The 24,090-nt window shown below is 52.9% G+C and overlaps 6 protein-coding genes across 9 annotated transcripts; 1 reads left to right on the forward strand and 5 right to left on the reverse strand.

Moving 5' to 3' along the window:
• Positions 1–650: 650 nt before the first annotated feature.
• EIF3I (eukaryotic translation initiation factor 3 subunit I) lies at positions 651–4,757 on the reverse strand. Its single transcript, NM_001164395.2, has 11 exons — positions 4,716–4,757; positions 4,429–4,521; positions 4,189–4,276; positions 3,546–3,611; positions 3,070–3,219; positions 2,838–2,965; positions 2,446–2,556; positions 1,947–2,036; positions 1,618–1,691; positions 1,359–1,451; positions 651–1,060 (listed from the first exon to the last, which is right to left on the reverse strand). Exons 1-11 carry the CDS (start codon positions 4,716–4,718, stop codon positions 979–981), a joined length of 978 nt encoding a protein of 325 aa, NP_001157867.1. The 5' UTR covers positions 4,719–4,757; the 3' UTR covers positions 651–978.
• Positions 3,472–7,191, forward strand: TMEM234 (transmembrane protein 234). Of its 2 annotated transcripts, XM_417801.8 has the most exons (5): positions 4,800–4,832; positions 5,417–5,568; positions 5,974–6,040; positions 6,215–6,307; positions 6,823–7,191. In XM_417801.8, exons 1-5 carry the CDS (start codon positions 4,820–4,822, stop codon positions 6,882–6,884), a joined length of 387 nt encoding a protein of 128 aa, XP_417801.2. In that variant the 5' UTR covers positions 4,800–4,819; the 3' UTR covers positions 6,885–7,191. The 2 variants fall into 2 exon arrangements, with proteins under 2 accessions (XP_040507738.1, XP_417801.2); XM_040651804.2 differs by lacking the exon at positions 5,417–5,568 and having other exon boundaries at positions 3,472–4,832.
• On the reverse strand, positions 6,750–11,012 carry DCDC2B (doublecortin domain containing 2B). The gene is made up of 6 exons (XM_025143085.3): positions 10,648–11,012; positions 9,703–9,760; positions 9,240–9,310; positions 8,551–8,682; positions 8,114–8,260; positions 6,750–7,467 (listed from the first exon to the last, which is right to left on the reverse strand). Exons 1-6 carry the CDS (start codon positions 10,923–10,925, stop codon positions 7,386–7,388), a joined length of 768 nt encoding a protein of 255 aa, XP_024998853.2. The 5' UTR covers positions 10,926–11,012; the 3' UTR covers positions 6,750–7,385.
• A 545-nt stretch (positions 11,013–11,557) lies between these two features.
• On the reverse strand, positions 11,558–13,913 carry IQCC (IQ motif containing C). The gene is made up of 5 exons (NM_001282331.2): positions 13,814–13,913; positions 13,541–13,684; positions 12,683–13,022; positions 12,381–12,499; positions 11,558–11,970 (listed from the first exon to the last, which is right to left on the reverse strand). Exons 1-5 carry the CDS (start codon positions 13,886–13,888, stop codon positions 11,929–11,931), a joined length of 720 nt encoding a protein of 239 aa, NP_001269260.2. The 5' UTR covers positions 13,889–13,913; the 3' UTR covers positions 11,558–11,928.
• Positions 13,762–15,603, reverse strand: CCDC28B (coiled-coil domain containing 28B). Its single transcript, NM_001282330.2, has 6 exons — positions 15,557–15,603; positions 14,903–15,076; positions 14,658–14,806; positions 14,400–14,554; positions 14,278–14,300; positions 13,762–14,178 (listed from the first exon to the last, which is right to left on the reverse strand). The coding sequence occupies exons 2-6, from the start codon at positions 15,040–15,042 to the stop codon at positions 14,127–14,129; spliced, it is 519 nt and encodes a 172-aa protein (NP_001269259.2). The 5' UTR covers positions 15,043–15,076; positions 15,557–15,603; the 3' UTR covers positions 13,762–14,126.
• Positions 15,604–16,310: 707 nt separating this feature from the next.
• On the reverse strand, positions 16,311–24,061 carry TXLNA (taxilin alpha). 3 transcript variants are annotated; one of them, XM_015297853.4, is made up of 12 exons: positions 23,869–24,061; positions 23,436–23,581; positions 22,168–22,506; positions 21,590–21,681; positions 21,057–21,227; positions 20,583–20,777; positions 20,272–20,391; positions 19,912–19,986; positions 19,278–19,370; positions 18,770–18,865; positions 18,260–18,622; positions 16,311–17,903 (listed from the first exon to the last, which is right to left on the reverse strand). In XM_015297853.4, exons 2-11 carry the CDS (start codon positions 23,542–23,544, stop codon positions 18,272–18,274), a joined length of 1,641 nt encoding a protein of 546 aa, XP_015153339.1. In that variant the 5' UTR covers positions 23,545–23,581; positions 23,869–24,061; the 3' UTR covers positions 16,311–17,903; positions 18,260–18,271. The 3 variants fall into 3 exon arrangements, with proteins under 3 accessions (XP_015153339.1, XP_015153338.1, XP_004947874.1); XM_015297852.4 differs by having other exon boundaries at positions 16,311–18,622; XM_004947817.5 differs by lacking the exons at positions 23,436–23,581; positions 23,869–24,061 and adding an exon at positions 23,217–23,323 and having other exon boundaries at positions 16,311–18,622.
• Positions 24,062–24,090: the final 29 nt, after the last annotated feature.

A 24,090-nucleotide genomic window follows, 5' to 3' on the forward strand; every position in this document is an offset into this window, starting at 1 on the left:
CAGCTCTCATACCTGGACCTGGCAGCTCTTGCTGCGGTGTATCTCACTCGTGGGCCCTGCCCTGTGCCCAAGGTGTGGCTGGCACAGCAAAATCTAAGCAGCAGAACACGCTAAGCTCACACCAGGCTCTCCATAAAGGGCACGCTGGCTGCAGGTTACGTTACATCAGTCGCTCCAAGCTGGAAGCCAGCCTGAGAGATCTGCCCTTGAACCCAGTTTCAAGGAAGGAAAGACAGAAACCACCCCTCCAGCCAGGCAACCAGCAAGACAGAGGGACGGGGTCGAGAAGGAAGAGGATTTACAACACAGCCTTCCTCGTGCAGGAAATAACTGTTCCATGAGGAAAGTTGGCTCAGGGTCAGTCCAGCAAATAAACAAAGCACTTGCACAGGGCGCGCGTCATCTGGAAAACAATGACTGGCAACTGCGCTTCCAGGCTGTTTGCAGATCCAGCACTGCTAGGTCTGGCCTTCAACAATAGCTGCACCTCATCACTGGGAAAGGGTTAACGTGTGCCTGGGCGAGGACAGAGGCATAGGGAGCACCAGCACTGCTCTCTACTGCTAGGCGGAGAGCAAGACACTGCCAACAGAGCAGGGAAAGCAGAACAGTCACATTAATTTTGTCCCAGACCAAAAGAATAGAGGCACTTTTCTTTGCGTTCAGAAAAGATTTCTATTTATTTCTTGTTGTTTTTTTTTTTTTTCTTCTCCACTGATATATAAATATGCCCAGCAGGTCAGGAAGTTAGCATCCACAGGGGCAGGCAGGCAGCCAACTCAACTCCTTTCAGGCCACTCGTGCCACTTTGAGCTGGTTGGGTTTCCAGATTCCCACCTTCGTACAACCCCTGAGTTTGGTGCTGCTTCCTGCTGCCTCCTGTGGAGCAGATTAACTTCAGGCCTTACAACAGTTCTGCGCTGGAGCCAATGGACTGAGCAATGGATTGGAAGAGAAAAGAAGAGAATTCATCCTCCTTTAAGCTTCAAACTCAAACTCGAAGTACTGGGGATCAAAATAATGGATGCGAACGTAGCCATCTTCACCACCACTGCTGTAACTGTATGGGAGAAACGACAAGAAAGTCACCAATCTTGTCAGGAACTCACCATGTACAGATTTAAACTAGCAAGAGATGGAATCCAAAAGCTAATAAAAACATTAGCCAAAATGCACAGTCAAACAGTCAACATTAGCCAAAATGCACAGTGACTCTCCCCAGCCAGCATGATGGGGGGTAAAAGGGGTGGAGGTGCTGTCTCCATTCCCACTACAGTTCTGAGTGAATCCAGCCATATCCTAACTAAAACAGACCCCATTTGCTGGGGACACGCTGGAAGACCCACAAAGATCCTCACCTCTTCCCATCAGGGTGAAAAGCAACACTGTTTATCGGACCAAAGTGACCCTTTACTCTGCCAAACTCTTCTTCAAAAGCCAAGTGGAAGAACCTGGGAGAAGAAAGAAGTGAGGAGGCAGGTTAGGGACACAATCAGGGTTTCCTCAGAGAAGCTCTGCAATTTTAATAACTCTCCAAACACTGCCAAGAGCAAGATGCTCTGGGAACAGCAGAATACTTCAAGTGCAGACTCAGCCCTGCCAGAGAAGAGCACCAACCTTGCCTCAAATTTGCCAATCCTGGTGGAGGTCGTGGTCACATCCATGGCCTCCTGCCCACCACCGAGCACGACCTGCAAAGGAGAAAAGCCACAACACTGCAGTGCTGCTTACACCATACGTGGAACAACAGCCAGGGTAGGAGGGAGCCCGGCCTTGGGGAAGCCTCCCACTAACCCAGCACAGCCTATGACAGCAGTAAAGTCCCCTGGCCCCATCCCACAGTCATTGTCTAGCTCAGGCTGAACTGGTGACACCGTGCCTTCCAGCTGCCTAAAACAATGCAGGAGCTGCACTAAGACTGTTACAATGAGGGGGCTCATTCTTACATGATCAAAAATGGGAGAGAGTGCAGCAGAGTTCACCGGTCGCTCTGTCCGGAATGTCTTCAGATGTTCCAGTGTTGTGCAGTCAAATAGCTAAAATGCAAAAAGAAGAGAGTAGCACTCCAAGTAACTCATGCAAATCCCAGCCCCTGGCTGCCAGTCCTCACACGAGCAGATGTTAGCTCTAAAGTCACTCCTGGGCATCCAAATCCCAAAGACATTTCTCCAGAATCCCAAAATATAAGCCCAAGGCAACTCTTACCTCTATCACCTTCTGGAAGTGCTAATATGCAGCCTTTGTTTTTACAATGTTGTTTCCAATGCCTGGCTGCTAATTTAACACGGTGATGCCTCCCCATTCCTAATGAACCTTCCCACTAAGCTTTGGCTTTACACCTGCTCAAATTCCCAAAGAGAAAACCACTAAGGCAGCCGTGTCTTTGAGCAGGGGTCCTCCAAGCAGATGTCAGCAGTGCACCACAGTCCCAACAGAAGGCCTCACCTTGGCAGTGTTATCCTTGGAGGCAGTGATGAACATGGTCATGTCCCTGGAGGTCTGAATGTCATTGATTTGCTTAGTGTGCTCCTTGATGTTTGAAAGCTGCTCCCCTGACTGAAGGGTAAACAAGGCAGTTTCAGTGAGCTGGCAAGCAAAGCGAGTGTACACACAACTTCTCTGCTAAAAACAATTTTAGATATTGCTGTCAGCAGAAAGGCAGGCATACGTATGCTTAACTTTGCTGAAGAGAGCTCCATATTTTAACTATCCTTCCACAGGGCCACTGGTTTGAGCCAAAAAGCCCACATGCTGCCCCGTGATCACAACAGGAATGCTGCAATATCCTCTCCCAAGCGTTGCTGCCTGAGGGTGATGCTCCTCCTTATCACACTGACCTTGGCACTGAACTGGTTTAGCTCTCCGCTCTCATGTCCTGCAATGATGAATTCTCCCAAAGGGCCCCACACAGCACTAGTGATTTTAGAGTCACTGCAGGGGATTTTCATGTAAGGCTCGTTGTTCTCTGCAGGAAGGAAGGATGAAAACAGACAGACTGAGTGGCACCAGCTCTTGGCAGCCAACACTTCCCCTTATTCCCAGTTGCAGGCACAGGCACGGATTTCTCACCAATCTGGCTGGGGTCACGCAGGTCAAAGAAGCTCACAAAACACTGATAGCCCATCTGCTTGTCTGTGGAAAACATGATGATGTTTCCTCCAAAGTCAAAGCCACATGTCCTCACTGCTGAGCTGGTCTTCACCAGAGCAAGCTGCTTTCCTGAACACAGAGCAGAAACCACCACTTCACTTGGTCTTGCATTGCAAAATTAATGAAAGTGGTCAAATAAAAGTCCAGTCACAGCAAGGACAGGAGCATCAGGCAGAGCTGACAAACAGGTTGGGTCACTGGAAGGAACTAAATGCGTGCTTGGGCAGCAAGGTGAGTGAACTGACTAAGTGTTCACCGAAAATTAGGCAAATACACAAACATCCAAGAAAGGACCCAGACCCCTTTCAGGGGGCAAACAGGCACACATTGCACACAGACTCCAGAACAGGACAGAGCTGTGAGTCAGACAGCCACATGGAAGAGAAGAGCCTTACCTGTTTCACAGTCCCAGAGCCGACAGCTGTTATCTGCAGAGCCAGTGAGCACGTGTCGTGTGTCCCCTTGGTCAGCAGTTAGGGAATATCAGCATGTTTGCAGCCCCAAAAGCCAATTATCTAGATACCCAGGGTGTAGTTATACGCAAGATGAAAAAGCTGTGTTACACTGAGAAATTATAGGGCTTGGGTAACTTCCATTACAGGAGTGGCAATGTTCCTGTACAAGCAGCAAGTTCAAGTGCTCCCATTACAAAACCCACAACTTTCTTTTCAAGATGACAAAGAAAAAGACTACTGCTCTAGCCTTGGCACAACTTTTGCATGTTTTCACCTCTGCTACCTCCTGCCCACCTTGGAAAAGGAAAACCTTGTGCTACTCAGACACCTTTTTTGTGCTCCCAGGTTCACCTTAGCAAAAGCAATGAAGCACAAACGCGAGCAGGTGGGATGTGCAGCACACGTTGTTCCAAACAATAGGAAGAAAAAGGAGCACAGATACCCAAGAGATGGCATAAGGGAAAATTAAATGCACCGTATGGTTGCTGTGCTCAGCACACTACAGCAGTTGAAAAAACCCATCTGTGCTGAATCACTTTAAGGAACAGGAGAGGACAAACTGGTTTCACCGTTCAAAGGATACAGTCTGCATCCACGCACCACACAGCTCCTGTGTGGCCATTGTAGGTGCCCAGCCTTTCTCCGTTGACCGAATACCAAACGTTGACGATCTAAGAGAAGATACAACTGCTCAAGCACCCCTCTCACCGCGCTGACCAATTAATTAGTCTCGTTAATTAACCACCACTCCTTTATCTCTCCACTCTTTCCCCCCATCGCGCACAGGAGGGATGGTTTCCCCCGCAGGCTCAGCCATACTCACAGGATCCTTGGCCACAGTGAAGAGCAGGTCTCCCTCGCGGTTGTACTTGATCTGCGTGATGGAACGCTCGTGGCCCTGAAGCAGGATCGGCTTCTGCATGTGGGGGTGAGGGAAGACGCCATTTAACACTCATGCCAAGCAAGGCCTTGGCCCCGGCAGGGGCTCCTGGACCGCTGTGGGGGCGGCAGGCTGCCAGCCGCCGTCAGCCCAAGAGCCCCGATCGGGGCCCCGCATCACCCAACCGCCCGCAGCACGGCCGGCCGGGCCCGCACCGCTCCCACTCTCACCATGGCGGCGGCAGCGCTGCCGGAACCGATGCGAGAGAAGAGAGGCGCGCCGTACCACTTCCGGGTCAGAGGGCGCGGGAAGACGGAAGTCCGTCGCTGTCGCTATGGCGACCGCGGGTGAGCTTCCGGGTTTGGGGAAAGGGGAGACGGGCTGAGCGTGGGGAGGCCCGGGGCCTTTGGTCCCCGCTGTAGTTGCTGGAAGGGCTCGGGGCACGCAGGCCTGAGAGGGGACGTGGGTTGGGCTATCTGAGGGGCCTTCCCTGAGGCGGGGAACGGCCGCGGGTTGGAGCCCTGGGGCTCTTTCCTGAGTCTTGCGAGCATGCAGACCCCGGGAGGGGCTTTTCCTGAGAGGGGATGTGGCCGCAGGCAGAGCCCTTCTACCAGGGGGGATGCAGCAGCAGCAGCGAGGGGCCTGCTTTAAGGGGGATGCGGCCGTGGTTTTGGGCTGCTGTAGGATATTCCCTGAAGGGAAAACTTGGCCACAGGTCAGGCCTTCCTGGCTGGGGGAACGTGGCCCCGGGCTGTGGTGCTCTCCATGAGGGAACATGGCTGTTGGCAGGGCCATGCAAGGGCATTCCCTGAGGGCCCTGTGGCAGCATGCCTGGCATGGGGCCTTTTGGGATGGGACACCTGCTGCAGGCTGAGGGGCTGATGGCAGGCTGGGCCAACAGCCCCAGGGCTGAGCTGAAGCTGTGCCGCAGGAGAGGCAGCGGCGCTGGTGCTGGTGGCTGTACTGTGGGGCAGCACTGGGCCATTCCTACGGATGGGTGCAGCGGGACTGGAGGACGTGCAGTGCCAGGGCCGCCTACAGCAGCTGCTGGCTGAGATCTGCTTCCTGGGCCTCAACTACAAGGTGTGACCCCAGCTGGGCTTCTGGGCTAGGGAGGCATCATGGGACCATTCCTTTCTGCTGTTTTCTGCACTCAGTACCTTCCATCTGTCAGCAAAACTATTTATGCACTGTAACGTTTCATTTACTTACCTGTAGCACTGCTCTTCTTATGGAGAAGTTACTTGGACTCTTGTAGAAAGGAGGTATTTAACCCTCATATTTTACATGAAGACCTGTCTGCCTTCTGCAGACAGGGGATCCAAGGCTGTGAAGAGGTCATGACTAGCAGAAGAACCACCAGTGGGCTGCATTTCTGCTGCCAAACACGGCACTGAGCATGGATCAGGGCTCCTTTGCTGCCTGCTTGCTGGAGGCAGTGCAATGGTTTTTCATGCAGTGACCAACAGACCTGTCTTCTTTCTGCAGTACATGGTGCCATTCCTGCTGAACCAATGTGGATCACTCCTCTTCTACCTCACACTGGCATCTGCAGGTTAGCTTTCATTGCTTTGTTGAGTGGGTTGGTCATGATTTTGGGAGGATGTGTATTGCTGATTATGTTGTTGTTCTGGGTAAACATCAAGTAGATGTCTTAGAATGAAGGACACATCTCATAATTTTTACAGGATTATCCATTTCAAACTGTCTTACAATTGTTCAATTTCAGAACTGTCCCTGGCAGTGCCACTCTGTAACTCCCTGGCTCTGGTAGTCACACTGGTGACTGGAAGGATTCTGGGAGAGGATATTGGTGGTAAAAGTAAGTTACACTTGAAACATTTTGTCACATTGTCTTCTGTATCTATTTGCTATCTTAACGTTGTGTGCTCCCTTCTGGTGTCCTAAAAATCGGTGAATAGTGTTACAAGCCCTGTAACTACTTAGGCAGTAGTTCTTGCAAGGAAGCCGAAAAGGAAGTGAAACTGACTTGTAAGAGGGTAGGGCTAGTGAATTTAAATTGGCTGAAACAGGCTATTGTAAGCTAGCAGAACTTATAGGCCTGAGCCTTCACCTAATGATGTATTTAACCATAAGAGAAATGTCCCATAAGCCCCAAAATGTCACCACCCATCCTTCTTTGTGCCCCTTACTCCATCCACTAACATCATCCTGCATAGAAAGTTGGAAAACAACAGGAAACTTGAAAGCTGAAAGACCAAGCAGAGAACATTAGCAATAAGTACCAGTTTAGCTCACATCCATTTAGGCTATCTTCTTTAATGACAGCTGAGAATCATGTATTTAGCAGTGACAGGGAATTCTGTATTTCTGCAGGGGCTGTGGCAGGGATGCTGCTCACCCTCCTGGGAGTCACCCTGTGTGTAGCTGGTTCATGACCAAGACACAGTGAGCAGAGGAAACCTGTTCAAAGCTAACCCATGGCTGAAGAGGAGAGCTGCTGGCTCAGCAGCAGCACGTTTGGCTCAGCTGCCTCAAGAAAGCTGTTCTGACACATGGCTGTCTGAAAGCATGGATCAAATTCCCTGAGTACCAGAGTGGAACAAGACATGTTGCAAGGACATCCTATTTAATGTCTTAAGGATTTTTTTTTTTTTTCCTGTGGGTGGTTCGAGGCAGGGATGATTGAATTGCCTTGTTCAGCACTGGAGGGGTAATAATTGATTAATAAATCACTGAAATAGACCTTCTAGGACCATGTGATCGTTTACAGAAGGAAGTTTGTTAATACATCAAAATCCTTGGCAAGTCTGTGGTGTTACACAGACCTCATGCTCGCCTCTTTTGTTACCTGCAGCACTACAGAGAGCAGTTTACCTAACTGCCCTCTCATCACAGTCCTTTAACTCTTCAGAGTGGTTTTGCTGCCAAGGAAAACATCATTCAATGCTCTTCATCTTCAGAATTGTTGTCATCCCTTTTTCCTGAGACAGCAGTTTGTGATTTGCCTGTAGTCCATGCCTTTTGCAGTAAGAAGGAAAAACACATTTATTACAAATGAGCTTCAAAGCTTCACCTGGCTACAGGCAAGTCCTGCCTAACAAGTCACAGCTGGGGGTACGGAATGTTAGCATAAGAGATCTGAACACAGCCACAAGAATCTTTCACAGCCAGAAGGGAAGTGTTCATGACCCAGAAAACAACCTCTTGACTTTCTAAAATGCAGAACCCCGCAGTTACACCCTGTCTTTTGGTTTCTGAAGTTCCCTCTGGTGGTCACTTTCAGCCTTACACACTCTAGGAGGAAGCACAGTGATTTCTAAACTGAGTGAGAAAGCTGAACCACTTGCCCAAGCAATTGCTATAAACTACTGTTTGATGTACTCTCTAGTCCCTACAGTAGTGACAGACTCTGAACAGGGCAGAAAATTATTTATCACACCAGATCAATGGGTGCCTCCACCTTTGTGTGTTTATCTGCTTTTACCTCCCAGGCACTTACACTGAAAGCTTTGAAGCATTCTTGCTTCCTAAACTTCCATCTCATTAAGCAGAATTCAACCCTTGATGCAGACAGTACTGAATGGGAAGGCTATGGGAAGGATGATTTCAGCTGAACACAATCTCTGAGATGATTCTTTAAACCTCTCAGCCACAGCCTACGTACCAGCATGTCCTGCACACAGAGTCCTGGGGCACCAGCAGCTCCAAGTAAGGCAGCTTTTTGTACTCCTCGGTTCCCACTGCCACGTAGTAGCTGCCATTCACCAGTTCCTCCCTGCTGGACACCAGTGTGCCATCCAGCTTGCAGAGCCTCAGGAAAGAGACAGCAAAAGGTTCAGAGCAATATAAGGAGAAGTCACAAGACAGAAAACAACCCCTCAGTGTGGAAGCAAACAAGTGCAAAGTAGTAAATGAGACCAAGATAAGATCTAAGGACATTGGTGTTATCATTGATTTAAAGATGGGAAAACTGGAAAGCAAATGAAATTGCCAAAGCATGCTAGAGGCATCTAAGCTCCTGGTCCTGCACACCAGTAAGTGCTGCTTGTGTTCCTGGGCAGAATGAAAGAAGACCCAGCAATGCCTTGCCCAGATACCCACCTGTTAACAGCTCCACTGCACAGATCAGCTTTCTCTGTCAGTATAGCCAGGAGTGTGTCCCACTGCCATAAAGTGCTCTTGGAGATCATCAGTTGGAAAGGAGGGCTCAACAAATCCCCATTCCGAAAAACACTACAGCAGAAACAATCCAGAGCATGCCATGAGACAGTGTGAGCAGAAATGTTTTATCAACAGTTGTGAAGACATCAACTCTCTGCCCTGGCAGCTTTTTGGTGACACCTTGAGATCTGAGCCACAGGCATTTCTGTTCAGTTTCCTCTGATAAGGTGGTATGTGGAAGAGAGAGAGGAAAAAAGGCATGTGTTCACACAATATTTACAACAAATAGCTCTGGTAGAAGGAGGGAACTGCCCCTGTGGGGCAGCATTCAGGTTGGATATTAGGAAAAACATCTCCAAGAGAGTGGTCAGGCACTGAAATGGGCTGCCCAGGGAGATGGCTGAGTCACCATCCCTGGAAGTGTTCATGAGATATGTAGATGTGGTACTGAGGAACGTGGTTTAGTGGGGAAATACTGGTGGTATGTGGACAGCTGGACTAGATGATCTTAGAAGTCTTTTTCAACCTTAATGATTCTATGATTCTCAGGATATCACACAGAAATTCCCTACTTCAGCTTCCAAAATGTTCCCAAATACCTTCCCAGGAGAAAACACTGAGGCACTTACTGTATTGTTAGGTGGGTGGGCTTCTGCTGTCGCACTGCAGTGTTTGGCTTCCAAGGGGCTACGGTGCAGGTCTAGAGACAAGTTCAGTGCACAAAAAAACAGACAGCTCTGGCACAAAGCTTTCCAGAGCTGTTCCATTTTCTCCACCAGGAGGTGCCCACCCTGCCTTCAGCTTGCTGCTGCTAGGTGGGGTTTGTTGTCAGCAACATGAAGCCCTGGGGAGGTTCTTCACATACTCAAGTGCATTCCAGAACCTCTGAGCAGATCCTTCTTCCCTTCACTGTTAAGGAGCCCCTGCATTGTTTCACACATCATCCTACTGATTCCTGTGTCATTTTCACAGGATCTCTGCTGGACACACTGCAGCCTTAAATCTCAGCTTTTGTTATACCAGTGCCAGCTCTCAGCCATACCTCCTGGCTCAGTCTGGGTTCTTGTTTGTCCACACTCAGTTCAGACTCACCTGCACATGGTTGCTGTTGCCTGTCCCACGGAGCTCCTTCCTTCCATGATTTAAATAGCTATGAGAACAAGAGATGACACTGCAGTGTACCAACCAGGCCATGACTGAAGAGCAGTGAGAAAATGACTAACTGCTTTGTCTTGATTCATTGCCAGCATGCGTGTTTATTATTTGAGTCACGTTTGAAATCCTCCATGTACTTCATCTCATGAGCTTCCACAATTTCAGATTAAAGCCTATTTAAGAAACTCCCAGTCTAACACAGACCATTTCAAATATCCACAGTAAAGACAGCCAGAACATTTTATTCCTCTGAGCTAAACAATGATCAAGGCTCCAAGGACTGACTGCTGTTACAAGGACTCACTGCTGCTAAATCCAGCCTGGACCACCTCCTCAACAGGATGCAACATGTAGTCAGGGAGCCAAATTCACCCAACACACACATATCTCAAACATTCCCTCAAGACTGAAGAGATGCTATGAATCTCTCAGCCCTCTGCATTTCAGGATGAACCTAAACAGCTCTACTTTACGCAAGATTAGAAAACAAAAGAAACCTCCACTAAACCAAAGAAACAGTACTTATCAGAGAGGAAACTGTGGCTGGCAACTCTGCTAGAACCTCCCCCACCCTACAAAACAAGGTGCATGTGAGGCAAAGCAGCACCAATCACACACAGCCAGCTGGAGACTGCACATCTCCCCCACATTTTTTCTTTTGAGAGTTGGTGACCTTATCAGGAATATGTGCATTTTCCAAGCACCCTGAAATGCATCCAGTAAATTCCACTAGGAAAAGAAACTACTCTCTCTAAATTTTAATTAAAAATCCCTTTTACCTATTTATGCCCCTCTCCTTCCCTCCCCCCTCCCCCCCATTTACACCTCAAAATATCTAGAGCTGCTTACCAAACCCAGAGATAAAAGGGACTATCTACTCACTCAAGCCTTTTGAACTTTTCAAAGCCTGCAGCCACGTACTGGCACCCATCCTGCAGGTCAGCCAGCTCAGCAATGCGATGGCCATGCTTGGGTGTGTAGAGATTCCTCACAGCCAAGGGTGCATGAATGCTCTTGGTCACCTCATTCAGAAATGCCTCAAAGGTCAGGAACTGCCGCTGGTTCACTACAAACTTCCTCCCGTGGAAGAAGGGGTCACCATTGCGATACACCACCACGTTCTTGGCTGGATGAGCCAGAGCTAAGCCACGGGAGCTCATTCCCCGTGGGTCAGGCAAGCCTGACTGACCAGAGAGGCAGACAGACTAACACAGAGCACAGAGGAGAGCTCCAGCAGGTCTCCCACTGAGCCTACGCCCTTCTGACCAGCCGCCTTTGTGTTCTGCTGTCCCTCCTCATCAGTCCCCTGAGCAACTGTCCATCACCACGGCGACAGCAGGAGGAAGTTGTGAGCCAGGCTGAAGGCTACATCAAACAACCTGCAAATACTGCCATCTGAGAACCAGGAACCACACAGCTCTTTAAACCTCACCCCATGCTAACTACCATGGCCAGCAGGTTCAAATGAAGCAGTTCGGAGGTGCAGTGCCAGTATCTTTGGCAGCAGCTTGCACGTCATCTAGAGTAGCAATGCCCTGAAGCTCTCATCTCTGTGCCATCACTTGCTACCTGCATGAAAGCTGCAGCAGGTTTCCATTCTGCACACGTTGGACAAACATCCACACGATGGCACATACACTGCCCCTTGCACTGAACAGGTTGCCCTGGGTCAAAACGGGCACTTGGAGATCCCAGACATTGCAGAGCAGTGATGTACAGAGCCATCCCAAAAATACAATTCACATACTGGTGCACGCCACCCACAGCTGAGTGGAGAAGTTAATCCTACAGATTCAAAGCACCTGTGGCCTTCAGGCATTTTAATTCCACCAAAGCAATGAGCTGGTCAAAGTGGAACTTTTGTGACAATTTTCCCAGCCTCAATTTACCCTTAGGATGGGTTCTTGTGGAGGGAGGACTCCCTCCAAGACACATAACCTCCTTAGTGTCACAGCATCACTTAATCCCTGCTTTGACCAAATATTCACATTTAAAAGAAATAAAAGTCTTTTGCCACATGAATCTGATGAAGAGAACATCAGCTCACAGAGTTGGAGCTCCCCCAGGGTGCTGCTGTCTGTGAAATCATGTTGACTTTGGTGCTGCAGCTCCTCTGCTCCTCCACAGCAGTACAAAACATCCCACATGCTCAGGAATGCCTTCCTAGCTGTCAGGAGACTCCAGCCTCTGTTTCAGCTTCAGGTACTACAAGAGAAAGAAAGTAAAATGTTAACAATTAAATCTCAGAGACCCAGAAGCAGGAAAGCACCTGCAGTTTAGCCAAAGTCATCACACTTGGCCAGAAGATTCACATGAACTGCACCTTAACCAATGCAAACAGCAGCTTGCTAAGTCCGATAGCTCCTAGGTGTATGTTACTGTATTATACAGACACAATACGTATCAAATAGCACGTCTCTGTAGCAGGACAGGAGCTGAGCTTACAGCCAAATCTCAACAACTTCTGTTTTCCTTTTCCATTTTCCTTCCTCTCACTTCCACAGAAAAAAAAACAAAAAGGCACTGACCCAACCCTGAGGACAGCAGACCAACCTCCCATCCCACTGCAGATGGAATCCAACCCCTCTGACCAAGAGGCAGAGACAAGCCCTTACATTTTTACGGCTGTCGATGGCTTGTTGCAGCCACAGCAGCTCCATGATCAAGTGATTTCTGAAGGACTGGAGGCCAGGCCGAGTTCGGGGAAGCTCCTTTACATCCACAAGTGGAATTTCTGCAAAGAATTGGAAGAAGCTACTGCTAGAATACTTAAATTGCATCTCTCCTGCAATGAGTTATTCTGACCTCTTCAGTATATTCTCAAGGGTTTGATTCTCCAAGGACCTACTTTGCCACCTGCACCTGGTTATTCAAACCACGCAGAATACCACGCCATGCAGGGACTGCTATCTCTTACCCAGGCAGGCTTTGAGGGAGCCTGGTTCCAGGTCAGTGCTGTCCCATACAGATGAAATGCTGCTGGTGTTCTGCCACTCCTTGCTCTGTGCTGGGGCACTGCACCTTCTTTCAGTGCTTTTACCTGCAGCAGCCCCTAGATTTGAGGGCCTTGCTGCATTGCACCCACCCATGGAATTCAGTTCTTTCTCACTTTGCAGCTGGGCTGTAGGTTTCACGCTATTGCTGGAGCCCCAATCCCGTTCTGGTTTAGAAACATCCAGCTCCTGCTGTGTTTTCTCTGTGCTGTCCTTGTCATTTGATACAGCTTCTTGCATTGCTGAGCACTTCTCTTTCATTGGCTTCTAGGAGACAAACGTGAAAAACTGAACAGACAGACATAAAAAAAGCATAGAAAGATCTGAAAGGCAGCTGTGCTGCAGGGCAGTGCTTTGTCCTGCCCAGAGATCTGCCATTACCAGCAGCTCTGCCACAGTGCCTGCCACGCTCTGGTTTGAACCATTGTGAACTTTGTCCCAGGCCTTTCTCAGGATGGGAACACGTGCTATAGAGCAGCACCAGCTGTGGGAGTGGGTCAGACTGCCGTGAGGTCGGTGCGTGGAGGCAGCACATACAGTCACTTGTGCAGGTTGGAGCTCTGACGGGAGGCTGAGCTTCGCCCACAGGAAGCGATGCTCAGTCAGGGACTGTATGGGAAGCCCCCAGCAGGCCTTGGCTGTGCAACCACCCCGTTCTCTTCACTGATGAGGCTGTGAGGGCATCGCCGGTGCTGCCACACGGCCCCACTGAACCCAGCATCCCCCACAGAGCTGCAGCCCCAGCCCAGCCCACAGACGGGGGCAGCAGCGCCAGCACGGACCTTGGGGACGAAGACGGGTCTGGGCAGACAGAGGCCCCTCCACTGCAGCTCGCTCAGGTCCCCCTCAATCTCCCTCACCACCTCCTCGTACTCCGCTCGCACGCTCCGCAGCCGCCTCCGCAGCAGGAAGCCCCGGACGCCGGCCTGCGGGCAGAGCAGCGGGGAGAGCCCTCAGCCCCCGGATCGCGGCCCCACGGGAAAGAAGCAGCACGGCCATGTACGGAGCGAGGTGCGGCTTTAATGAAGCGCGGCCCGGCCCTCCCGCGGCCCCACCTGCAGCCGGGTCACTGCGCGGAGCAGCCGCCGCCGTTCCTCGGCCTCCTCCCGCGGGCCCGGGGCCGCCGCCATCGCTTCCGTAGCAACGGAGGACGCCGTCCGATGACGTCACGGCGCCGTCCGACGACGCCACAGCACCACTGTGTGCGGCCAACCAAAATGGCGGCGGGGCGGGGAGGTTCGGTGACCCCCTTCTCGGTGACCCGCACGTCACCGCCGTCGGCCCCGCAGGGTGGGCCCGGGGGGGCGCTGCTGTCCCGTCCTGTCCTCTCCCATCCCGCGGGGCCGCCTCCCCGCAGCCGGCGGTGCGTCAGGCCGCGGCCTCCTCAGGGCTGGGGCTCTCCGCCAGGTGCAGCTTCTGACTGGGCAGGTGTTAAGGGAAAGCGCGGCGGGATGCCCCGTGCCCTGCGCCAACACCGCCACCTCCACCGCCACCACCACCCCACGCCCCTGCAGGATACATGGAGCTGCTGAGCTCCTCCAGCTGCAGGAGGCAAAGGCAGAGGTTGAGGCACTGGTGGGGAGGCCGAGGATGCCCAGCAGCGCTCCAGGGCCCGGCGTGTGGTGAGGAGATGCCACTCACGTGTGCCAGCAGCTGGTCCAGGTTCCTGTCAGCCACCACCTTCTTCTGCTCCTCCGGGAGCTCCTCCATGCACAAATCCAGGCCGAAGTGCAGCCGTGCCAGCTTCTCCTGCATCTCCCGCACGTGCTCCAGCTGCTCAAAGGAGCACTCCTTCCCTGCACCCGCAGGCAGAGCTGTCACCACCCACCAGAGCTGTCCCTGTGCCCCCACCAGAGCTGTCCCTGTGCCCCCCGCACCCCCTGGCTCCCGGCCCCTCACCAAAGGCCTGCAGCTTGCCCGAGTGGAAGTCGCTGAGCAGGCCGAGCAGCCCGCCCTCCATCTCACAGACGTCGGACACCTCGGTGAGGAAGCTGTGCTGCAGTGGGGCCCCCCGCGCTGCCCCGGCCCTCACCCTCTCCTTGCTTGCCCTGCATGGAGGACACGGACAATGACACCACCAGACCACCCCCCCAGCTCCAGAGAGACCACAAGGGTTGGTCTCTCTCCCCACCCTCAGCACTGACCGCCGAGGCCTGGCATGCTGTGAGGGCAGGGCGGGCAGCGGCAGGGCGAAGGATGCGCTCTTGCTGGTGGGCAGAAGCTGTGATGCCCTGGCGGGTGCCGGCTGACCCCTGGGGCTCCGCTTCTTCCTCCGCTCCTCCATCCCAGAGAGAATCCCAGAGCCACGTGGGAAGCACCTGAACAGGACAGGATGGACACAAAGCTCTGGGCAGCACTTCCCCACGTGGGGCCTCGTGGTTCTCACGGCAGCCGGGAAGCCACAGACAGCTCAGCCCACACTCGCTGGGCTCAGGCTGCGTTATCCCGGTCTGCACGGGGACATCATGGCATGGAGCAGAGCCTGGGATCTGAAAAACACCCGGGGAACTCCTAGCCAGGGATTTCTCTTCAGTGTCTTCTCTCAGAGCTGAAGAAAAGAGGATTTCAGCCCCCGAGGGGCAGGGAAGGACTCCTGATACCCTCACCCAGAGCCAGGGCAGAGACTACAGGAGGGACCCAACACCCCTGAACCGTCCCCAGCGTATTTCAGCCCCCACCGAGCTCCTCTGCCCCCTGAGCCATTGGCGGTGGAAGGACGGGGCGACGCGGTGGGTGCTGTGGGAGCCCATTTGTCGACGGGCTGCGGCCCCGCACCACAGCGGCATGGAAACACTGACCTGTGCGAGAGCTTCCTCGGGCCTTCAGAGCCACCCGGCTGCGTCCCGAAGACCGCTGGACCAACAGTGTTCCCGGAGCCCCGGGGCTGTGATTTGCATTTAAAGGGAAAGGGACCTTCCTCCGGCCTCAGCACAGCCCCGGCCCCTGCCGGATGGACGCTGCTGGACGCTGCCTTGCAGTGCCGAACATTGACCACTGGAGTGGCCACAGCGTGCAGATGGCCCCGGACCGCAGCACCAGCATCACACGGGAAGGCAGGATCCGGCCCTCCACTGTGCACAGCTGGAGCAGATGCAGCAGCAGTGTGCACACAGCAAGGGTTGGTGTAGGTAGTGGGATCTGCACCTGGGCACCTTCCCTGCGAGCATCCTGGTAGAAATGAGGGGGATGTCACTGCCTGCCACCCCCTTAAAGCATCCAGGGTTTACCATAAGGCTCCTCAGCATCACCAGATTTGTGTGGCCACAGGATTTGTCCTTGCAAGAACAAGGCTCCAGTCCTCTGGCACGCAGGACCGCAGGGCTGGGGGCAATGCGGGCCCCCCCAGATCACAGGGAGGGAAGAGCAACAAACTGCCCAGTGCTGGGTGTCCCAGGCACAGACCTCCTCCCCCCAGCTCTCCATAGCCACAGATGTGTCATCACCTTTGCAACTTAAGGTTCCCCCCAGCCTCTCCACTCCATGACTCGGTGCCCCAAATTTCACTCCCAAACATGATCCTTAATGAATGAGAAATAACACAAACAGCAGCAGTGAGTTTGTGGGTGTTTCTATTGGATACGAAGATACATAGAGCAGCTCCCCACAGAGGTTATCTGTACCACAACAGGAAAAAAAGGAAATTAAAAAAAAAGAAAAAAAGTGAGGGTGTTGGTGACTTTCTAAGAGATTTTTCTTTAACTGAAAGGGCAGGAAAGAGAAATCCAGTGCCAGCCCTCTCTCCCACCACATTCACTTGCTCCAGAATGCTCCTGCCCCAGTCAGATGCAGCCCGTACAGGAGGAAGCAACGCTGGCAGTGCAGGGCAAGAAGCAGCCCAGAAAAGCCCAGGGAGCGCACCCCAGTGGATGTTTGGTTCTGCGCGGCTGTACTGGACTCAACAGCCACTTTCCTTAGACCAGAACTCTCTGGAATCCCCAGGGAAGAGAGGGGGATGCAGAAGCGCCTCCTGCAGGCAGCTCCCATGGTAGGTCCTTTGCAAGGGCACTGTACAGTTGCAGAGAAGATGCAAGAGCAGCTGTCGCCAGAAAAGAAACCGAAACTGTTCCACCGATGCATTCACTGTGAGGAACAGCTCAGCCAGCTCAGTTCAGCTTCAAGCAAAAGGAAGGCAATGCTGAAAATAGTCTGCTGTAAAGAGAAGCTGCAGCAAGAGGTTTTCAAGCAAGTAGATGTCTCCCAAAAGAGTAGTGAAAAAAGGAAGTCATAAGAAACTAAGGAGAAATCCCCCAAACCCTGTGCCAGATTGCCTCACGTGCCCATCAGAGCCCTCCCAGACACAGCAGCAGCAACTCAGACTTGGTGACTGCCAGCATCTGGGAGATGCTGTTCTGAAAAAGCAGAGGGAAAGGAGAGGCCCAGGCAGCACCAGCACAGCCTGTCTGCAGGGTCTGACGCTGCAGAAGGAATCAGCCCACAGCACTATCCTCGAGCTGGTCCCAATGATTCAGCTTCAGCAGCAGGTCATGGAGCAGCCACAAGTTTGATCCTCCTGGAGCCCCAGCTCCATGTATACCTCCATCCAAGACCACCCCATTCAACAACCAAGGGATGGTCCTGAGGCAGGGCAGAGGAGTTCAGTTACCAGGACGTCCCTATCCCCTTGCACAACTAATCACACGTGCTTGTGCAAAACACTTCGGAATTAGACCTTTGGATTAACTGTTTAATATACTTGTGCACATGTGCGTATAGCAAAGAGGCAACTGTGAATCATAAGGCTATTGAAACATTGGCAGGAAGAGCAAAGGCCTTGCAGGAGGCCTGGGCAAATCAGGTGTCCCCAGTTTCTCTGCTTTTCTGTCCCCATTCAATACACAAAACCCATACAAGAGGGGAACTGCACTGTTTTGCTCGAGAGAGAGCTGCCAGCCAGAGCGTGAGAAAGCAACAGCAAGTCCAGGAGCTACCTCCTGCCTGATGCAGATCAGGGAGGGAGAATCCAGCGCTGGAAAATGCTTATGTTCTCCCTTGCTCAGCTCTTTTGCTTTCACTCAATGTGAGAGAATCGCTGTGAAGGTGGAGGAAGCGACGTGTCCCGCAGTCCTGGTGCCATGAGCCGGAGGGCTTGGGCCGATCCATGCCCTTGCTTTCCTGTGCTGCACTACATTTTAGGGGAGTCGCAGCCTGCCAACGACAAGGTCTTTCAGTGAAAGGGACAATCAGTTGAGTCTCCATATATTAGTTATTCACGCACACGCAGAGAGGTGGGTCATTCTAGGTTTCATATATATTCATATATAAAGTGTATGTTGCCCTGCACATATTTTATATATCATATATATATATATACACACACACACACACGCATCATCTATGTGTATATATATATAAAATTTTAAAAGCCCTCCAAAAACCTAAGCTAGGAAATTTCATAGCCCAAGGAGGGCCGTCCTCTTGCACCTGTCCAAGGACCAGGAGAGGGGCTTCAGATGGAGCCTGGAAACATTCATGCTACCCTCCCTCACCCTACTTCCGCCTACCACGTAGCAGGCTCAGTCAGCGCCCTGAGTGCCTTCCTCAGTCCCACTCTGCCCCAGGGCTCCTATGCTCAGTTCTCCGAGGCTTTCTGCAGGATCTGTGCTGTGTGTCGGCTTTCCCGAGTGAAGGCAATCCTCAGCCAGACGCTGCTCTGCTGGGGCACCTCCGGCTGCTGCCTCGGAGCCCTCCCGGGACGGGTCCTTCAGAGGCTCTGTCAGGTCCATGTCTGCCCGGGGCACGTGGGCACACAGGTCCTGCACCTTCTTGTTGAGGTCGTTGCGCTCCGTTTGCAGGGCTCGGCACAGTTTCTCCAAGCGCTGGATTTTCACCTGAAGCCCCTCTAGCTCTTTATCCCGAAGGGTTTTCTGCAAATAGAGAAGCAATTCAGTCCCCAGCTACCACGCTGGGGACAAAGGCAGAAAGGAAGAGAGATGAAACTTCAGAAGGAAACTCAAGTGGAAAGACCACTCACAGCTGCCCACCTCAGCACAGAGCAGCCACAGCCTCCTTACCTCTTCAGCCATTTCCAGGAGAGCCTTGTTGCTGCTCTCCCAGCGAGAACGGTACATTGTGGTCTCCTTCTCCAGCTTCTTAATTTTCTTTGTCATCTGCAGAACAGTGGCAAAAAGGCAACAAATAAGCCAGAATAATGCAGTCAGCTACATCTCGTGTATACTCAAATGGACACCCATTTTCCCAGGGCAGACAGCAATATCTTGCTGTCCTGGGAAACGTCTCCTTGCCCTACTGCAGCCAGCTACATTAGTGGGAAACACCAACAGTAAACCAGGAGATAGTGGTAGCACTGCTTTTTCTGATCCAGGAGGGGTGCAGCCATCACCCCACAAGTCCAGCATCTACCTTCTATCAGCAATCAGTTTGTGCCTGATTTTAATGCCAGCATAACTGAACAAAACAATACAGCTGCTGCTTACCCAGCTCATAGTATAAGTGAGGAGAAAGGCAGTACCCAGCCCGCTAGCCCATACGCACACGGCAGGCAGCAACACCAGTACCTACCTTCTCCATCTCCTGCTTAAACGTTGTGAACACTTCACTGCTTTTGGAAAGGGTGTTCTGGAATTCCTCAAACTTCTCTGTGTAGAGAGCCAGCTGTAGGGAGAGACAGGGTTACAGCTCATCACCATGGCACCTCCTGATGGCCTTTCCCAGGAGCGGGGAGATGTCAGCCAAGAAGTGAGCTAGTCATCTTGTGACTGGACTTTATGACTAACAAACTTGCAGCATGGGGCTGCTCTGCCAGCATTAGGTACTGCAGAATGTGGAACAATATTTCTTCTTTCTTAGGGAAACACCCTTAGAGAGCAATGCGTTCTCCAAACATCTCTTGGCCTTGGCAGGAAGCACTTGCTGGGTCTGATTCAGCAGTGTGATCACACAACTGCTCTGAGCACTGGGAAACACACTGGTAAAACCAGGGCTCCCTTCTTTCACAAGGAGGAAAAGCTGAAGGAAGTTTCATCTCACACTGTGCTTCACAGTGTGGAGGCACAGGCAGGCACACAAATATCATACTCAAGAGCAATCCTGCCTCTGTGTTTTTCACGTTAAGGAAATTCAGGTTGTTCCCTGCTGAAGGAGGAAGGGAAAAAAGAAATGACCAGGCTGAGCACACACAGACCAGGTAACTCACCTGCTGCTTGAGATGAGTCTCCTGCTGCTTCATCAGCTCACACATCCTCTGTGATTCCACAGCTTCCTTCAGCAGCTAGGGAATAGCAAAAGCAGTTACCTTGCTGCCTCCAGGAAAAGCTCTCAATATGCCATACACTGCTGATGCTTGGCCTGGAGTCAGCAGAGGACTGGGAGAAACACCACCAACAGCACAGGGCTCCAGCCTTGCTTCTGAGGCAGCTGGGGGAATGGTCACTGCTGCATACACAGCTGGGATGGCGTGATCTGTTAAGGGCTCTGCGCTCAGGAACCCAACCTCCACAAATAACAGGGCAAACAGCTAAGTGCTTATAACCAGCAGAGAATCACTAACACTTACAAAGTCCTTTTCCCGTTGATGTCTCTCCTCTGCTTCCTTCAGCATTTCCTGTGCCTGCTGGAGCTTGGCATCCACAAGCTGCTGCTGCAGGTCCTTGTGTTTGAACACCTTATCAATGTGCTGCCAAAGGAAACGCCACCAGTCACTGACATGCAAGGCCAGCGCCCTGCTACCCGTGTGGCAGAGAACACAAGGAATGACCTCAAAGCCCAAGGGCTCTGTCTCCCCTCCAGCAGCAGTTTCTGCTCTGGAAACATTCTCCACAGGGCAGAATGGGTGCACCACAGCAGACTATGCCAGGCCCAACTCACCTCCTCCCGTAGCTCATACTGCTCAATGAGCTTCTTGAGCCGCTCTGCCAGCTCCATGTTCTCCTGGCGCAGCTTCGAGTTCCTCTCGTTGTGCTGCTCCATCTGGAGCTGGATGTCATTCAGTGTCACCTGGAAGTGGGATGTCACCTCCTTCCGTTTCTCCTCTTCCTCTCGTGCTCGCTGGACACCCTCCTCCTGTGTTAGAAGAGTAGACAGCAAGGCCACATCAGCCTCTGTGCTGGGCAGGCAGATGAACAAACCTCCCTGGGCCGCGATGATCTGAACCCACCCCACTTCCCACTGCTGCTGGTATCAATTAGGAAGGCACAGCAAAACTGAAGCCCTGCTCTGGACATCAGACTGTGGGCAACCACTCCTAAAAGTAAGTCTGTCACGGTGGCTCGCAGCCCTGCAGCAGGTGACCCAAGTGTTTGGGATGAAGCAGCTCCTGCAGCAGTCCCAGGACACACTTGCCTTGAGGGTGCGGTTGTGTCTCTGCAGCTCACGGCACAGGCTCTCCAGCTTGCTGCGGGCCAGGATGGCCTTGCTATGCTCGCTCTGCAGGTGGTCCTTCTCTTGCACCAGCTGTGTCTGCTTCTTCTGCAAAATCTTCATCTGTTTCTGGGAGTTACGGTGCTCTTCCAGCTAGAGTAGGAGAGCAGAGGGCACAGATGCAGCAGAACAGACCAGGGCAATGCTGTGCCCATATAAGGGCACATAAGGATCAAATAGGTGTCCTGACTACTCTGAGAGAAGGACATGAGCTTTATAATACAAAAGCACAGTAAGATCAATACAGAACCCGAGGTCTCCCTACACACAGCCTTTCTCCTTCCTGAATTAGCATCCTACTGGAATTTGTGAGGAGTGCACATTCCTTCAGAACCTCCATGCATACACTGCTTAAACAGAGCAGAGCTCTGAGCACGTGGCCAACTGTCCCAGTGCTCGCTGCAGCAGTGTCCTCCCACTGCCCCAGAGCCTGGAATGAAGAAACAAGGACTCACCAGCTCAGCGTATTTCTTGCACAGTGCTGCCAGTTTCTCCTCTGGAGTGCTCAGGGTGTTCAGGGTCTGCATCAACAAAGTGATTTCTTTGCCTGGAGCAAGACACAGAATTAAACAGAAAGATAACGTCACTTACACAGAATTCTGACTTGTAACGGTAAGGACAGGAGAGACAAACCAGGTCTCACATCTGTGACTGCCTTGGCCCAGAGTTCCCATCTCCAGTGCCTATTTGGAGGGTTTGTCCCCCAGGTTTCACTGCATACAGCAGGTGAACAACAGAAGCAGCTGAGGAGAGATCTGGTTATCAGAGTAGGGAACCACCAGTGGGCAAACCAGACAAAGCTGTGTCCAGCAGAGGGGAAATCTGCACAATTCAGAGGCTGCAGCAGCACTCAGGACGGGTCAGAATCTTTGCAACACTGTTTCCTTCCATACCACAAGAATAAGATGCTGTGCTACTTCCAAACATGTAGCTAAGGCATTCATTTCTCTAACTGCACTTAGTGCAGTATAAAATCCATGTCTGCACCAAAGTTCTCAGGCTGGTAGCACAACCACAGCAGGAAACCTCTTACCTAGGCCCTTGGCTTTCTTCTTTTCCTGAGCCTTCTTCTGATCCCGCTCCCCACACTCCTCTCCCGGTCGAAACTCTTCAGTCCCCTTCGTGCCTTCCTTCTCCCCATTCATCTCGGGGCTGCCTGACTCCTGATCTCCGTTCCTCGGGGACTCACTGCGACACTTCTCCACCTCCTCCGGCTCCACGGGCTCACTCTGCCCGCCGTCCTCACCCGGACCCTCCTGGCTGGCATCCACGCAGTACGTGTTCAAGATGTCCTCAAGCTGTCTGCTTAGCTCTTCAGAGACATCCCGCACGGCAGGCCGGGAGGACTTTGTGTCCTCCTGTGCAAGGGGAGCTGTGGGAGATACGAGCACAAAAGCGTGATGCTTCCCCACACCTATTCTCAGTCTATTCTCTGCTCTCTACAGACACACAGCAAAGGGAAGGTTTCCCCGAGCACCTCACTGCACCACGGCAGGCTAAACTCCCAGCACACAAGCTGCTTTGTTCAGGCTGTGCCTCCAGCCAGCTGCCCTGACAATGGAGGTGCATTCCTAACAGCCTCTCTTTTGATCACAAGAGCATGACCAAGCCCCTGACATCTGTCAAGAGCAAGAACTGCCCCCTCCCCACCATCCTCTAACGAAAGCAGGTTGTGCGTGAGCTTTCCCTCGGAGCAGCAGCCTGCTAGCATCCCCAGAGCCATGCCTTTTTGCACAACAATAGGTTTTATAATCTGAGATAGCCTCTTTCCTCACATATGTGAGCAGCTGTACTGGCTCAGACCAAGCGTATCCCATCCCCAGCAGCCCCCCAGCACCTCTCTGCGTCCCAAATTCCTTCCAAGCAGAGCCGTACAGCAGTCAGTTGTTAAACTCACTCAATTGCTGGGCATTTCCTATATTCCGCATTCATTAGAACACAAGGCAAGGTTAACTTCAACCACACACCTACTCCATTACCCATTTTTGTCTTACAGAGAATTAATGTTACAGAGCACCAATGACAGAACCAATTGCTGAGGGAGAGCTTTCAGTGAGACTGAAGGGCTGAGCAACAACAAACCCATCGTTTCCAGGTCAGAATCAACTCCACGTTGTGGAAAAGCAGCAGTAACGACTTTGGAACTGCATGCAGGTGGAAAGAGCAAGAGAGCAGGATTTTCTGCTCCTGGAATCACTCGTGCAGGTCAAACAGTTGGGCAGAACGGACCGCCCTCGTACAGAAGCGGTGCCAGCACGGCTGCCCCACGCCCAGTGCCGGGCCGTGCGCCGCCGCCCCCACCTTCCAGCGCCGCGGTGGGCTCGGACGGGTCACCCTCCTCCCCCAGAGCGCCGCTCGTTTTGGCCGCGGGCCGCGGGGCCGCCTTGGTGTCGCCGCCCTGGTTCTTCATCGCCGCGCCTCTTCCCGCTCAGCCCCGCCGAGCCCCGCTGGAAGAGAAACCGCAGCTGAAGCCGCGCCCGGCGGGGCCGCCCGGTGCACGGGGAGGGCGCGGAGCCGGGAGAGCCGAACCCGCCGCGCCCCGCGGCTCTGCCCCGGGGATGGCATCGCTGAGCCGCACCCCCGGATCGCCCCGCGGAGCCCCGGCCGCGGCGCCGCCCCCTCCCCCGGGTACCGCCCGGAGCCCCCGGGCCGCTCCCGACGTCCCACGTGATCCCCGTGACGTCAGCAACGTCTCCCTTCCTCCCACAGCACCGCGATGACGTCACGCGCGTACCCCCGTGGCGTCAGCGGCAGCGCTCTGACGTAGGCGGCCGCCTCTCCTCGGCCAATCAGCGCCGGGGAGCCGGCGGCGCTGCGGTGCAGCGGGGGGGAGGGGGAGGGAAGAAGAGCGTCGCACCCCCCGCCGGCCCCGCCGCCCCGCGCTGAAGGAAGCGGCTCCGGCCCGGGCCTCGCAGCGCGCGCGCATCGCGCAGGCGCCGCCCCGCCACGCCGACCA

Source organism: Gallus gallus, chromosome 23 (assembly GCF_016699485.2).
Source record: "Gallus gallus isolate bGalGal1 chromosome 23, bGalGal1.mat.broiler.GRCg7b, whole genome shotgun sequence".
In the NCBI taxonomy this organism is placed as follows: domain Eukaryota; kingdom Metazoa; phylum Chordata; class Aves; order Galliformes; family Phasianidae; genus Gallus; species Gallus gallus.

What these genes read in the sequence shown, in the direction of transcription:
- EIF3I (NM_001164395.2), bottom strand. An exon ending in GCGTGACCCCAGCCAGATTG is followed by an intron (nt 2,966 to 3,069) that starts GTGAGAAATCCG and finishes TCCTTCCTGCAG; the next exon opens with AGAACAACGAGCCTTACATG. An exon ending in TCTCTCCCATTTTTGATCAT is followed by an intron (nt 1,692 to 1,946) that starts GTAAGAATGAGC and finishes TCTCCTTTGCAG; the next exon opens with GTCGTGCTCGGTGGTGGGCA.
- DCDC2B (XM_025143085.3), bottom strand. Translation starts at nt 10,925, where the DNA reads ATGAGCTCCCGTGGCTTAGCTCTGGCTCATCCAGCCAAGAACGTGGTG. An exon ending in TGCAGTGGAGCTGTTAACAG is followed by an intron (nt 8,261 to 8,550) that starts GTGGGTATCTGG and finishes CTCTTTCCTGAG; the next exon opens with GCTCTGCAAGCTGGATGGCA. An exon ending in TCTGTGTGCAGGACATGCTG is followed by an intron (nt 7,468 to 8,113) that starts GTACGTAGGCTG and finishes TTACTGCAAAAG; the next exon opens with GCATGGACTACAGGCAAATC.
- IQCC (NM_001282331.2), bottom strand. Translation starts at nt 13,888, where the DNA reads ATGGCGGCGGCCCCGGGCCCGCGGGAGGAGGCCGAGGAACGGCGGCGG. An exon ending in GCGCAGTGACCCGGCTGCAG is followed by an intron (nt 13,685 to 13,813) that starts GTGGGGCCGCGG and finishes CTCTGCCCGCAG; the next exon opens with GCCGGCGTCCGGGGCTTCCT. An exon ending in GACCCGTCTTCGTCCCCAAG is followed by an intron (nt 13,023 to 13,540) that starts GTCCGTGCTGGC and finishes GTCTCCTAGAAG; the next exon opens with CCAATGAAAGAGAAGTGCTC.
- TXLNA (XM_015297853.4), bottom strand. Translation starts at nt 23,544, where the DNA reads ATGAAGAACCAGGGCGGCGACACCAAGGCGGCCCCGCGGCCCGCGGCC. An exon ending in AGTATGAGCTACGGGAGGAG is followed by an intron (nt 20,392 to 20,582) that starts GTGAGTTGGGCC and finishes TTCCTTTGGCAG; the next exon opens with CACATTGATAAGGTGTTCAA. An exon ending in ATCAACGGGAAAAGGACTTT is followed by an intron (nt 19,987 to 20,271) that starts GTAAGTGTTAGT and finishes GCTATTCCCTAG; the next exon opens with CTGCTGAAGGAAGCTGTGGA.
- TMEM234 (XM_040651804.2), top strand. Translation starts at nt 4,560, where the DNA reads ATGCCAAGCAAGGCCTTGGCCCCGGCAGGGGCTCCTGGACCGCTGTGG. An exon ending in CCTCACACTGGCATCTGCAG is followed by an intron (nt 6,041 to 6,214) that starts GTTAGCTTTCAT and finishes GTTCAATTTCAG; the next exon opens with AACTGTCCCTGGCAGTGCCA. An exon ending in AGAGGATATTGGTGGTAAAA is followed by an intron (nt 6,308 to 6,822) that starts GTAAGTTACACT and finishes GTATTTCTGCAG; the next exon opens with GGGCTGTGGCAGGGATGCTG.
- CCDC28B (NM_001282330.2), bottom strand. Translation starts at nt 15,042, where the DNA reads ATGGAGGAGCGGAGGAAGAAGCGGAGCCCCAGGGGTCAGCCGGCACCC. An exon ending in CAGCATGCCAGGCCTCGGCG is followed by an intron (nt 14,807 to 14,902) that starts GTCAGTGCTGAG and finishes TCCTCCATGCAG; the next exon opens with GGCAAGCAAGGAGAGGGTGA. An exon ending in TGGACCAGCTGCTGGCACAC is followed by an intron (nt 14,301 to 14,399) that starts GTGAGTGGCATC and finishes TGCCTCCTGCAG; the next exon opens with CTGGAGGAGCTCAGCAGCTC.